Here is a 13,861-nt window from a genome sequence, read left to right as displayed (position 1 = left end):
CACTTCTAACTCAAAATCTGTAGTTCTACAAAATATTTCAAGATGTCATAAGGATGTTTAACAGGAAGTTCATTGGGTATGTAGATTTGCTATAGATTATACATTTGAGCCTAACCAAAGTGATTTTCATTATTTAAATATTACAAACCAGACTGAAAAAGTTAACCTATTAAATATTGAACCAATTCCCTTATTAATATGTAAACAAATCTCTTTCTTCTGTATTTGAAACCAGTACTTTATGAACTTAAGATTTATATTTCTTATTTCAAGCAAGCATTCAACAAACATTTTTGTGCAATGTGTTCAGAGTATATAGATTAAATAAGTCTCTACCTTCATTGAGTTTACATTCTGCTACATGTTCACAAATAAGTAAATGTACAATAGATACATAAATAAATCTACAGTGATTTGAGAGGGTTGGGAGGAAAGGGTGGTACCTGAGCTAAGGAGAGTATTGAACTAGAGTTGCCGAGAGGAGAGTTGCCAGGAGAGACCAACATTAACTTTTTAGTTTGTTTTATTTTTGGTCTCTTCTGTAGATTATAAGCCCCTGAAAGACAGGGCACTGTTTCATTTTGTCTTTTTTGTCACATTTTGGCACATAATCAGTCTGTTTTAGATGCTTGTTGATTGATTGGAACATAGGAAGAGAGCTTGGAGATGGGATGCCTCTTCCATCAAGCAGCAGATAGCTTCATTTGGTGTATAAAGGGGAGTAAGGTATATTTAACCTGGAAAGAAGTTGAAGCCAGATTATAAAGGACTTGAAATGCCAAACAGAGGAGTTTCAAGTGCCTCTTGGCATTTTTTCCTAGAGGCAATAGGGAATCACTGGAACACCTTGTCTTAACATTTCACCTCATATTTATATAGCAACTTAGCATTTTTAAATTGTTTTTCTGACAATTTGATGAGCTGGGTACTTTAACTGTTAATAATGATTTGCATTCTATAAAGGGGGGCACTGGGTTCCTGGTAGGTGAAGCTTCTTTCCCAGGGTTTCAGGGCTAGTATCTTGGGTTCAAGTTCTGAGCCTGATACTCTTTTTACTATACAATGCTGCTTCTCCTCTCAAAAAGGGTAGTATGAGATGCTAAAGGAGGGCAGAGTTCATCTTTAACTAGATGAATCAAGCTGATTTTCAGAGAAGGTAACAACTGTACAGTCTTTCAAGGAGTAGAATTTTAACAACCAGAAATAAAAGGATATGACTAGACAGGCAGAATTGGATGGGGGGAACAATAATAGTTCAGTATGAGTGTAACATAGTGTATAATGGGAGATATTGCCAAATGAAATTGCAAAGATAGGATGCTAGAGCATGAGACTTCACTTCACTAAAGAATTTTTTGAGCAGAAAAGCACTCTCTTGTGCATTAGAAAAATTAATTTGTCTTCTGAGTTAAACAATAAATAAGGAGAGAGGAGCACAGAAGGGTAGAGAAAGCAATAATATTACATTAGACAGATGAGAAATTGAGAGCTTGAACTCATAGGGTAGATATGAGAGTGGAAAAGGGACTGATGCAATGGATTTTAAGGTACAATTGAGGATGTCTTGCATGTTTTTTGAACATGAATACTATACTACACTACATATTACTTTTGGCCTATGTGACTTTCACATGGTGAATTCCCCTAGTCATTTAGATCATAAGCCATCAACACCTGCCTAGCCTGGGAAACACTTATTCATGTTCTTCCATATGTTTACCTTATTCATGAGATCAAAGGCAAGAACCAAAAAAAGTGGACAGATGTATTAGGATCTAAAATTTTAGGCCATTTTTTTTTTTAGGTTTTTGCTAGGCAATGGGGTTAACTAGCTTGCCCAAGGCCACACAGCTAGGTAATTATTAAGTGTCTGATGCTGGATTTGAACTGAATGTCCTCCTGCCTCCAGGGCCACTGCTCTTAACCACTGCGCCACCTAGCTGCCCCCGACCATAAATATTAACTATTATAAAATATGAGATCTCATTCAATTCATGAAAAAACTATTAGAGGAACTGAATTGTGTCACTCGTGACATCTTTACTATAAACAAAAACAGAAGACAAAAAGAAGTGGTAATGAACTGGAAGGATTGGTTTTATCATATATCCAATATCATATATCCCATATCATGAGACATTTGATCATATTATATTTCAGTGCCTTGATAAGTATTTACAAAAGGTATCACTATGAAAATATTTGCAATGTATAATGCCAGCATTTGTTGTAGAAGATGATGGGTTAAAAACATTCTATATAGAACTCAGAAAGATCCTCCAAATTAAATACCTATTTTATAATGTGTGTAACTTCAATTTAAAGGCCGATCTAGGCAAAGACCATGAAAATTATGCAAGAAAATTATGGTTCAAGATTAAGGAAGGTGGAAGGCAAAAAACCCAACAACAATAAAAAACTATTAATAAATAGTGAAAAAATGCATTCATATGATGCTGTGCTGATTTTAATCTATTTTTGGCAAAAAAGGTGATGACCTTGAGGTAAGTCTAATAACATAAAACTGTTATATTGAAAATAAAAAATTTTAAGCTGAAGTAGGAAAAAAGGTGTTTCCTGTGCATAGGGAACATTTTTTCCTCCTTTATCAAGAATAGAAGTGGTATATGAGAACTTAGGGAAATGTTAAAGACAATTAGCATTTTTATATAAAATATTGTTCGGTCTTACATATCCATACACAATAAAACACTGGACTTTTACGTGTTACAGATGAGTGCCTAAAGTGTCTTAATTTTTAATCTTTGGTTAATTTTTGATCTATAAGGCAGAGCTGTTCTATTTTTAAAACTCTCTGATATATTAAAAAATGTTTGTGCGTCAGCCTTGCTGCCGTTTCCTTTCTTAAGGATTTCAAAAGTGATTGTTTATAAATCCTTTTTGAGTAGCTTATTGTTTCTTGTTAACTTTTTTAAATGACTGTGTTAAAGGGAGAATTATCACATGAACAGACATCCTGATTAACAGGGTTTGGTTATGTAGGGGTGGAGAGGAGATTGTACTTGACCTAAACAAACATTTCTGTAATATACATTTTTTTGTACTGCATCTACCACCAAGCCTCATGTCCAATGTCCAGGTAAATTTCTGACATTGTTTTAATAAAATCCAATAGAAAATACAACAGAGTTAGCAGCCTCCGACCCTAAAAGCAGGCCTTAGTAAAAGCAGTAAAGAAATATTTTTTAAGCACGTTCTATGTTTCAGCACTACAATCAGTGCTAAGGATAAAGAGAAAAGTAAAGATAATTCCTCTTAAAGAACGCCTTCCAAGTAGCTCCCAGTCTATACAACTTTGTACAAACAAGCTACATCTAGGAGAAATTCAAAATAAACAAGTGAGAGAAGGCTCTAGAATTGAAAGGGATATGGAAAAGGTTTCCATACAAGGTGGAAGCCAGGAAGTATGGATGAGAGGATGAGACAGGAGAGCATGCGAGGTGGGAGACTGCCAGGAAAATTACCTGGAGAAGATGCAAGATCTTGTCAGTTTAAATATTAAATCAACCATATTAGAATATACCAAACAATAGACTTGATTATCTGCATATTTTCTTCAAGGTTCTTTTACGTATTACAAATAAAACATGGTTTTAAGTCACTTATAATGAATAATTTATACCAAGGGAAAGAAGAACATTAGAATAAAGACTTGGAAGTGGGACTAAAGACATGTGTTACAGAGATGATATTTTCTAATAAATCATTCTGCTATTGATTGCCATCTAGGCATGCAAATAAAAAAAGATATTTCTACTTGCAGGAGAGACAACATTATATTGTGAATTCTTCATTAGAGTGTAAGCTCCTGGGGCGGCTAGGTGGTGCAGTGGACAGAGCACCGGCCCTGGAGTCAGGAGTACCTGAGTTCAAATCCGGCCTCAGACACTTAATAATTACCTAGCTGTGTGGCCTTGGGCAAGCCACTTAACCCCCATTGCCTAGCAAAAACCAAAAAAAAAAAAGATTGTAAGCTCCTTGAGGAAAAAGTCTGCTTTTGTCTTTTTTTACATCCCCAGTGATTGCTGACTGACCATATATCCTTATTTAGATGTATACAGAATAAATGCAAGGAGGTTAAATATAAAGTAAGGAGAAAGCATTAAGGGTATCTAAGCGGCCCAATGAATAGAGTACTAGGACTGGAATCAGGAAGACTGGTTTTCCTGAGTTCAAATCTGGCCTCAAGTAGACCTGGGTAGGTAAGTCACTTTGCCCTGTTTGCCCAGTTTCCCCATCTGTAAAATGACCTGGAGAAGGAAATGTCAAACTCCTCTAGTATCTTTGCCAAGAAAATCCCAAATGGAGTCACAAGGAGTTGGACACAACTGAAACAACTGAACAACAACAATAAAAGAGGGTACCAGAATTTGAGACTAGGAAAAGTGTGTAAAAGCTCTGATCTTGAGTGAAGAAAAGGATTCTAAAAGTGCAGACTTTCACAATGGTTCCTGCTCAGCTGCTGCTACTGGTCATAGTTGCATTATACTTGCTTTGAAGGGCTAACACAGAAGGCATAAGCTTTAGGTGGCAAGAGGTTGTTAGATTGCAAGAATATTAGACTAAAATGGGTAGTTTTACTGTATTAAGAGTGAGCATCCCTGAGACGGTGGAATGTATTCCAGTTTTCCTCCCTCCAGTTATTGTTCACACACACTTTGGTTTCATGCAGTGGCCCTCCAGGTAGTCATGGCTTCCTCTTAGGGATCTCTGCTGTAGAAAAAAAGATAATGAGCAGAGAAAAGGGGTCAGATGGGAGAGATGCTGCAGAGTTGGCGATTTTTAAGAGTTTCAACTTATTAAAATTTAATTTGTGAGATGAAGGAGAAGGAGGAGTTAAAAGTAATACCAATGTTATGGACCCAGGTAACTTGAAGAATAGTAATACCTTTGAGAGAAGGGAAGAAAAGTAAGGGTATATATGAGGGGAAAGATGAATACTGTTTTGGGTATATTAAATTTGAGATTCCCACCAGTACACCAAGTTTGAAATGTTGAAGATGCAACTGATGTAGAGAATTGAAAAAAGAGACAGGTTGTTTCTATAGACCAATGAATGAGATAAATAAAAATAAAGCTATAGGAATTGATGAAGTTTTCAGAAGAAAAAATCTAGAGAACAGTCCAGAAAGAACTTTATGGAGCACTTGTTAAGAAGCATGATACCACAAAGTAGACTGAGAAATGATCAGAAGGAAGAAACCAGGAGGCAAGAGTTCTGATCAGGTGGGGTGGGGAGGTGATCAATGAGTTCTGACAAAAAAATTGTTTGACAATGATGACTTCATTTGCCTCATTACTGATGTTTTTTAAGTTGCTGCTGCTACCAGACCAGTAGAATGCCAATAAAATTAAGCATTTAACAGTTTCTCCTTAAAAAAAAAAAAACGGTCTTAACTTTCAAACATAGTTTGAAATATGCTCCTCATACTTCAGATTTAAAATATTTATGTAAAAATAATGAAACAAAGGAAGTATAAATATTCAACAATTAAGATATTTGCTTTTGGGGGGTACTAAAACATCTGCCAATTTTGCTTGGCTTATTTTTTTACTTCTACTATTTTTTTCCTTTGGAGGCAGGACTTTGCTCCCACTCACTTCCACTCTAGCTAAAAACAGCTTAAACTTTAACCTTTTTATATCCAGTGACAGCAGTGTTGATAGTGGGAGTACCCACCTCACTCCCAGCTTCAGAAACTCCTACTATGTGTGAATGGTTTGAAAGAAGAATTTTAGGGTTTTTTTGCAAGACAGATGGGGTTAAGTGGCTTGCCCATGACCACACAGCTAGGCAATTATCAAGTGTCTGAGGCCAGATTTGAACTCAGGTACTTCTGATTCCAGGGCAAAAACCTAAATAATAATTTTTAAAAAAGAGTTATAAGATTTATCTTCCCTTATAGGGATGTATACAATTCAATGTTTTTGACTAACATTTGGTTTTTTTCTCCTTTTCTGTTTATCTTTTTATGTATCTCCTGAGTCTTGTATTTGAAGATCAAATTTTCTACTCAGTTCCAGTCTTTTTATCAGAAAATTTTGGAAGTCCTCTATTTCATTGAAAATCTATCTTTTCCCCTGACAGAATATGCTGAATTTTGAAGAGTAGTTAATTCTTGGTTGTAATTCAAGGTTCTTTGCCCTCCAAAATATCATTTTCCAGGTCCTCCAATCCTTTAATATTGAAGCTAATAAGTCCTATGTAATTCTGATTGTGCTTCCCTTGTATTTAAATTGCATCTTTTTGGTTGCTCACAGTATTTTCTCCTTTGGGTGAGAATTCTGGAATTTGGCTATGATATTCCTTGAAGTTTTTATTTAGGGTCTCTTTCTGAAGGTGTGCTGTGTATTCTTTCAATGACTATTTTTGTCTTCTTGATCTAGTGTATTAGGACAGTTTTCCATGATAATTTCCTGATATTTTCCAGGCTCATTTTTTGATCTAGACTTGCCAGTGGACCAATAATTCATAAATTATCTCACCTGGATCTATTTTCCAGATCACTTGTTTTTTCTAAAAGGTACTTTACATTTTCTTCAATTTTTTCTGCCTTTGATTTCGTTTGATGGAGTCTTGATGTCTCATAGTCTCATTAGTTTCTATTTGTTCAGTTCTATTTTTAGGATTCCATTTTCTCCAAGTTAGTTTTTCTTCAAGTTTCCCTTTCCAGATGGTCAATTTGACTTTTGGATGAGTTGCATTACTTTTCCAGTTGGTTGATTTTATTTTTGATGAGTTACATTCTTTTTTTCAGTTGGTTATTTTTACTTTTAAAGGAGATGATTTCTTTGGTCAATTTTTCATAATTTTTGTTCAAGGCTCTCATTTCTTTCCATTTTTCTTTTATAAATTCTTCCTTGAGGTTGTGGATTTGTCCAATTTATAAACTCCTTTGAGACTTCCCATGTAGCTAATTTGTCCCTGCTTTCTTCTTCTGAAGTGGCAGGTTAATCATCTCTATTTGAATAGTAGCTTTCTATGGTTAATGCTCTTTTAGGGTTTTTTGCTCATTTTGATAATTGAGCTCTGCTTCTGGGGTTCGGAGTTTAGTCCTGAGCTTATTGTTCTGGATCTGGGATCTGGTCCCTGGATTTCTGCTTACCAATGCCTATGCAAAGGTGAGTTTCCTCCTTTATATCCAGGCTCTGCCTCTGCAGTAGTTTGTTCCAAATCTAGTCCCGTCTGTTGGTGCCAGTGCTCCCAGGGCTCAGACTTTGTCTGGGGTTAGACCCTCCCTGCTGGCCCACTGTCAAGCCAAGCTGGGACCTGGGCTGAACTGGGGCTTGAAGCCTCCTTTCCCATTCTCCCACCTAGCTGGACAGACCTTCACTGAAGATCCTCTATAATATCTATAATTGAGAACTTGTTTCCTGGGTTTTTTTGGTGGGATCTAGATTTAATGTCTGTGTAGAGGCCTCATTTAACGTTATATAGGGAAGACCACTCATTCATTTATCAGGCAGGTAAGGCCCAGAAAAGCTAATAGCTTGCCTAAAGTTGTTACAAATCTTCATAGTTCAACAATGGTGCACAGTTGGGATATATTTCAGAAGCTTCTTAAGAAGACAGAGCCTCTGGGGGCAGCTAGGTGGCACAGTGGATAGAGCACCAGCCCTGGAGTCAGGAGGACCTGAGTTAAAATGTGACCTCAGACACTTAATAATTACCTAGCTGTGTGACTTTGGGCAAGTCACTTAACCCACTGCCTTGCAAAAACTTTTTTAAAAAGGCAGAGCCTCAAAAAGGACAGAATGAAGAGCAGGTAAAAAGTTGGTTCAGGGAATTATTTATTTTTGAGTGTCTATTTTAAAGCTATTTTAAAAATGTTTTGGCCTACATGAGAAGTTATAAGGAGCCTTGGTAGAGTTGCTGGAACCTGATGCTGTATGGCTCTCCTGTAATATCTGCCTATGAGAGGCAGGATCGGTGCCTTTGCAGCTCTGTCACTTGATACCAGATCTGAGTTGGATTAAGAGGGCTCCACACCTAAGAGTGGTGCTAATCAGCCTTTGCTGTCTACTGAACAAGGAACAAGTGTGGAAGCCAGTAGTGCCAGTGTGATTTTGATCCCAAGAGCAGAGTGGCAACTATGTAAGACTGAAAAAAAAAATGAATCTCTGGAAGAGATAATGAAGGCCTGAAGTAAGGTGATGATTTGGCAGTATCTGGCAGCTGGAATGGGTATGTAGAATAGAGAAGAGTGAAGAATTGGGAATAAACCTGGCTGACTAAAGATAAACAATGTCTTCAACAGAAACAATGGAAGTTTGAAGAGGAGCAAGTTTAGAGTTAAGTTCGGTATGCCTACAAATCTTAACAGTAAGAAGCTCAGCTGGTAGTTAGTGATTGAGGACTGAAGTTCAGGAAAGAAATAAGACAGATCTATCATAGGTGACAATTCATAAAGCCTGGAGATTGGTCAGACAAGGCAGAAAGAGAACTAAAAAGAAGCAAGATTCTAAAAGTCAAAGGAGGGAAAGGTTTATCTAGGAAGGAGGGGAGAATTAAAGATATTAAGAAAGTGAAAACTTGGCCATTGTGCATTCCATTCTTGAGAAAGTAAGCTCCTGAGAGCAGAGATTATTTTTGCCTTTGCATGCCCAGGACATAGCACAGGGCCTGGCCCATGGTAAACTCTTTATGACTGATACTTTTTGATCATTGATTCATTGTTGATCAATGAAAAGATTGTTTATAACCTTAGAGTAAAGTTCCCATAAAGAGTTATGGGCAGGAGTCAAATTGTAAGTAGGTAAGAGGGAGAGGGAGGGGGGAGTAACTGCTTTTTATTTAAAGTGGAAGTAGCCTAAGATGATAGTGGAGTTTTTTCCCTTAGAAGTTTGATTATAAAAATCAAGAAAGGATACTTGGGAGAGTAAAATGAAAAATCTTTCAAAGATGAAAGGACACCAAGGTATGTATATAGGCAGCAGAAAAAAGGACCTAGTAAATAATGAGAAATGGAACACTGCGGATAGGTATAAAGGGTCATCTCTGTCAGAGACTGGAACATAATTGAAGTAAAATGCAGAAGGAAACCTGAAAGTGTTAAGACAACTGATCTCAGCTCTCAGGGGCAGGTAGACTTATCAGTACTGGTTGTGTGACCTGGACATACCTAACCTGCCAATGCCCAAGGCTATACACCTAAAACTATAAGAAGCAAAACAATTGCTCATCCTCATGGGGGGGGGGGGGTGTTACTCTTTGGGAATTGCCTACGACGATGAAATTGCAACTATGAGCAAAAAAATAAAATCAGGATAAGAAATAATTGGCATAATGTAAAGGTTGAGAGAAAGAGAGGTCATATCTGGTTGGAAGAATCAGGGAATGTTTCCTGGAATAAAGGGGATTTTTTTTTGAGTTAGTCATCCAAGGATGATTAGAATTTCAATAGTGCAGAATATGAGGGAAGCTATTCCAAGAGCAGGGGGCAGCTTGAATAAGGGCACAGAGGCAGGAAGGTGAAGGTCAAATTGAAGGAACAATTAGCATAGCCCAAGCTGACTGAAAAAAAAGTGGGAGTACTAAGAGAAATGCTGGGAAAGGTGGGTTAGCACCAGAATATAGCAGACTTTGAATGGAAGTTTCAATATAGTTTGATAGGCAATTTGAATCAAACAAGATTGTAATGGATTAGAGTGACCAAATTCAAAAAGGAGAAAATTTAAGAGGCAAAAGTAAGTTTCTACACTTGGACTCAAAAAAATCACTTCTCTAAGTATAGAGTGATAGGCAAATGGTTCCTTGGGGGGGGACAAGAAATAATGATATTTTGGTGAACTAAAAACTCAATATGAAGAGGCAGCTAGGTGGCACAGGGGTTAGAGCACCTGAGGTCCTGGAGTCAGTAGGACCTGGATTCAAATATGGCCTCACGTTGTCTAGCTGTGTGACCTTGAGCAAGACACTTAATCCCATTGCCTTAAATAAATAAAAAAATTTTTTTAAAAACTCAATATGAGTTAACAGTGTGATTCAGCAGCAAAAAAAATATTGTCCTAGGTTGAATTAAAGAAAGATACAATGTCTAAATCAAGAAATATAATAGTTCTGTCAAACTCTTTTTGGGTCAGTTCAATTTTGGGCATCATATTTTTTAAGGAAAAACATAGGCATACTGCAGCACTTTTCTGAAAGAAGTTACTAGCATGAGGAGAGAATTAGAAAACGTTATATGAATAGCATTTGAAGAAATTGGACTTTTTTTAAAAGCTTGGAGAAAGAAAATTCAGCAGGGTGTATAATAGCTGCCTTCAAGGACAGTTTTGAAGGACTACCATTTGGAAGATTTATTCAACATGGTCCCATAAAACAAAAATTAAGAACAATTTTCTCCACTAGGACCATTTGGGTTCAGTGACCAGATGTGAATCAGGATGACTGGAGGTGGTTCTGGATGCGAGGTAGGCAGGGTTGAGTGACTTGCCCAAGGTCACACAGCTATAAAGAGACAAATAAAATCTACCTATTAAGAAACATCTTTTGAACAGTTATAATTAACCAGAAATGGAATGGAGTACCTTGAGAGTTAATGGATTTCTCCTCATGGGAGATTTTTAAAGCCAAGATGAATGACCCTTTTTTTTTTTTTTAGGGTTGTTGAGGTTTTTGACAGGTTAGATTAGATGGTCTCTGAAGTGCCTGTTCTGTGGCACTTGGAGTCAGGAGGATGGGAGTTCGATTCCAGCCTCAGACCTTGACACCTACTAGCTCTGTAACCTTGGGCAAGTCACGTAACCCTGATAGCCTCATATTCAGGGCCATCTCCAGTTGTACTGATTCACAACTGGCCATTGGACCCAGATGACTCTGGAGGAGAAAGTGAAGCTAGTGACTTAGCCCAGCCTCCCCCTCACTCAAATACAATTCATGTGCTTGTCATGGTATCACCTCCCTGATGTCATGGACTTCAAGAATGAAAAACAAATATTGAAGGATTGGGAACAGAAGAAACAGGAAGACCAATCAAGAGGCAATTGAAATAGTACAAAGAAGTAATAGTGACTTATATGGCCAATCCAGATTCAACATCTAGAATCTGAATGTTCTGGACATATTTAGAGTGACAGCTCCTATCAGTTCAGCCTATGCTGAAATAAAGTATAATGCCAAGTAGAGTATGAGGGGCGGCAAGGTGGCACAATGGATAGTTACAAGCTTGGAGTAAGGAAGACTTATCTTTGTGAGTTCAAATCTGGCCTCAGACTCTTAGTAGCTGTGTGACCTATGACCAGAATTGTCTGTACTAAATAGTGAAATAAGAGTTGAATAGATTTTTAAAAATAAAAACTAGGGGTGGCTAGGTGGCGCAGTGGATAGAGCACCGGCCCTGGAGTCAGGAGGACCTGAGTTCAAATCTGGCCTCAGACACTTAATAATTACCTAGCTGTTTTGCCTTGCAAAATAAATAAATAAATAAATAAATAGATAAATAAATAAATAAAGCCTAAAAAAATAAAAATAAAAACTAAAACCTGAGATTTGTGTTCAAATCTCAACTCTCCTATCTCAACAAGCACATCATCTCTAAGCTTCAGTTTTTCATCTGTAAAATACGAAATAGCTCATCACAGAGTTGTTGAGCATAAAGCACTCTATAAATCCTAAAATACTTAATAAACATGAGAGGATATAGTATGTGTATGTGATAGAACACTATTGTTCTATTAGAAACCAGGTGGGATAAGAATTCAGGGAAGCCTGGAAGGATTTGCATGAACTGATGCTGAGCAATATAAGAAGAACAGAAGAACATTGTACACTCTAACAGCAACATGGGAGTGATGATCAACCTTAATGGACTTGCTCATAAGAACAGGGCAACAGTCAGGCACAATTCTGGATATCTGCAATAGAGAATACCATCTGTATCCTGAGAAAGAATTGTGGAGTTTGAACAAAGACTATTACCTTTGATTTTTAAAAATGTTATCTTATTATGTAATTCTGCTATATCTCATACTATATGTTTCTTCCGTAAGGATATGATTTCTAAGCTAATAATGCATTTTAAATCCCAATTGTATGATAAATATCAAAATACTATATGGAATATTTTTAGCCTGTTTGCATTTTTGTTTTAAACTTTAAAGATAACATTTTTGCCTTTGTATGTTGTTTTGGCTAAGAACAGCTAAAAATATGTTAGAAATAAACAAATTCTTTACTCTCTTAGATCCCAACTTTGTTCGGACATTTCTTACAACATATAGATCTTTCTGCAAGCCTCAAGAGCTACTGAGTCTTCTGATAGAGAGGTCTGTGAGTTTAAGATTTTATCATTTTTAGAATATAAGCTAAAATTAAGTTTCCAAGTTTGTTTTTCTTAGAAACATCCTGATTGTTTCATTTATATTAAGTCATTCAGTAATATAATGTAACAATAATTAAAATAAAGCCTTTTCATGATGGTTTGCTTCTTTGAGCAACTATTAAATTCACTGATTGTTAAAATATTGCTTATTACAAGTAAATTCATTGTTTGACACTTTTAACTGTTTCCAATTAAGTTATCTGTAATTTCTTTTAGATTCTTCTGAGAAATAGCAAATAAAAGTGGGGGGGGGGGGTTATATTTGCCAATTAGCAGTTTGTCTCCTTCTGCAATCAGGTTTGAAATTCCAGAGCCTGAGCCAACAGAAGCTGATAGGATAGCTATGGAGAATGGAGATCAACCCCTGAGTGTGGAACTAAAACGATTTAGAAAAGAATATATACAACCTGTACAACTTCGGTGAGTATTGAGGAAAAATAGTAGCTTGTATTTGTATAGAACTTTAAGATTTGCAAAGCATTTTTTGTATTATACATATCTGTGCTTGTGTACATATATACACACATGCACACACATACATACATGCATGCATAGATGCAATTTCATTTGATCCTCACCACAACTCCATGATGTGGGTCCATTATTATCTTCATTTTACAGGTAAGAGAACTGAGGCCCAGAAGGGTCAAGTCGACTTGTTCTTTTAGTATCAGAGAATTCACACCCAAACCTTCCTAATTCCAAAGCTAGCATATTATCTATTATACACACTGTCTTTCAATTATCTACATATCAGAATTATAACATAAATCTTTGAGCAGCTTCTAATCCTAAAGGTACTACAGAAAATTGACCTACAGACTAGTACTATTTTTTCATTTAGTGTTTACTGACCAACATATAAACAAAAATTTAGGTTTTATGTAATTCAGTCAAATTCTTTTTTATGCCATAGAGTACTAAACGTTTGTCGGCATTGGGTAGAACACCACTTCTATGATTTTGAAAGAGATACAGATCTTTTGCAACGACTTGAAGAATTTATTGGAACTGTAAGGGGTATGTTTATTATGTCTTTTGTCTTTTTAATATATATGGTAAATACATTGGTTTTATAATCAATCATGCTTGATAATAATCACAGGTTAACATTATCATAAATGTACCACACAAGCCAACTGTTTTTAGCAACTGTTTTAAAAATGAATATATTCATCAGTTCATGTATTTATAGACATCCAAAATTAAATTGAAATATTTTACCTCAATTGACTAGCTATTTGTTTAAATTTACTATGACTTGATGGTTATTTTAATACTAAAAAGACATTGTCCTTAAGACACAAAATCAGAGGTGTTATTCAGTTGATATATAAAATTGTTCACCATGAGGGAACTAAGGGAACTGAGAAGTCCTATGAGTCACTTTATTCAACAATACTTCCTGATTTCCTCATTACATAAAAATTATAAGCTAATTTATCAATTGATACTATATGAAATGATAGTAATATTTTATAAATTTGAGTTTCCTCATATTACATTTTGCTGAGATA

The 13,861-nt window shown here is 36.1% G+C and overlaps 1 protein-coding gene and 1 long non-coding RNA gene across 4 annotated transcripts in view; one reads left to right on the top strand and one right to left on the bottom strand.

Annotated features, from left to right (window-relative positions):
• Window positions 1-13,861, top strand: part of SOS1 (SOS Ras/Rac guanine nucleotide exchange factor 1) — a 180,315-nt gene that overhangs the window by 120,935 nt on the left and 45,519 nt on the right. For both annotated transcript variants that reach the window (XM_074204280.1, XM_074204271.1), the window contains exons 11-13: window positions 12,207-12,288; window positions 12,642-12,764; window positions 13,261-13,364. In XM_074204280.1, coding sequence (XP_074060381.1) covers window positions 12,207-12,288; window positions 12,642-12,764; window positions 13,261-13,364 — 309 coding nt within the window. The remainder of the gene's footprint in view (window positions 1-12,206; window positions 12,289-12,641; window positions 12,765-13,260; window positions 13,365-13,861) is intronic.
• Window positions 1-13,861, bottom strand: part of LOC141500821 (uncharacterized) — a 34,119-nt gene that overhangs the window by 11,142 nt on the left and 9,116 nt on the right. The window lies entirely within an intron of this gene.

Source organism: Macrotis lagotis, chromosome 1 (genome assembly GCF_037893015.1).
Source record: "Macrotis lagotis isolate mMagLag1 chromosome 1, bilby.v1.9.chrom.fasta, whole genome shotgun sequence".
Taxonomy (NCBI): domain Eukaryota; kingdom Metazoa; phylum Chordata; class Mammalia; order Peramelemorphia; family Peramelidae; genus Macrotis; species Macrotis lagotis.
The sequence above is the reverse complement of the archived record's forward strand: the minus strand, read 5'-3'. Positions and strand labels throughout refer to the sequence as shown.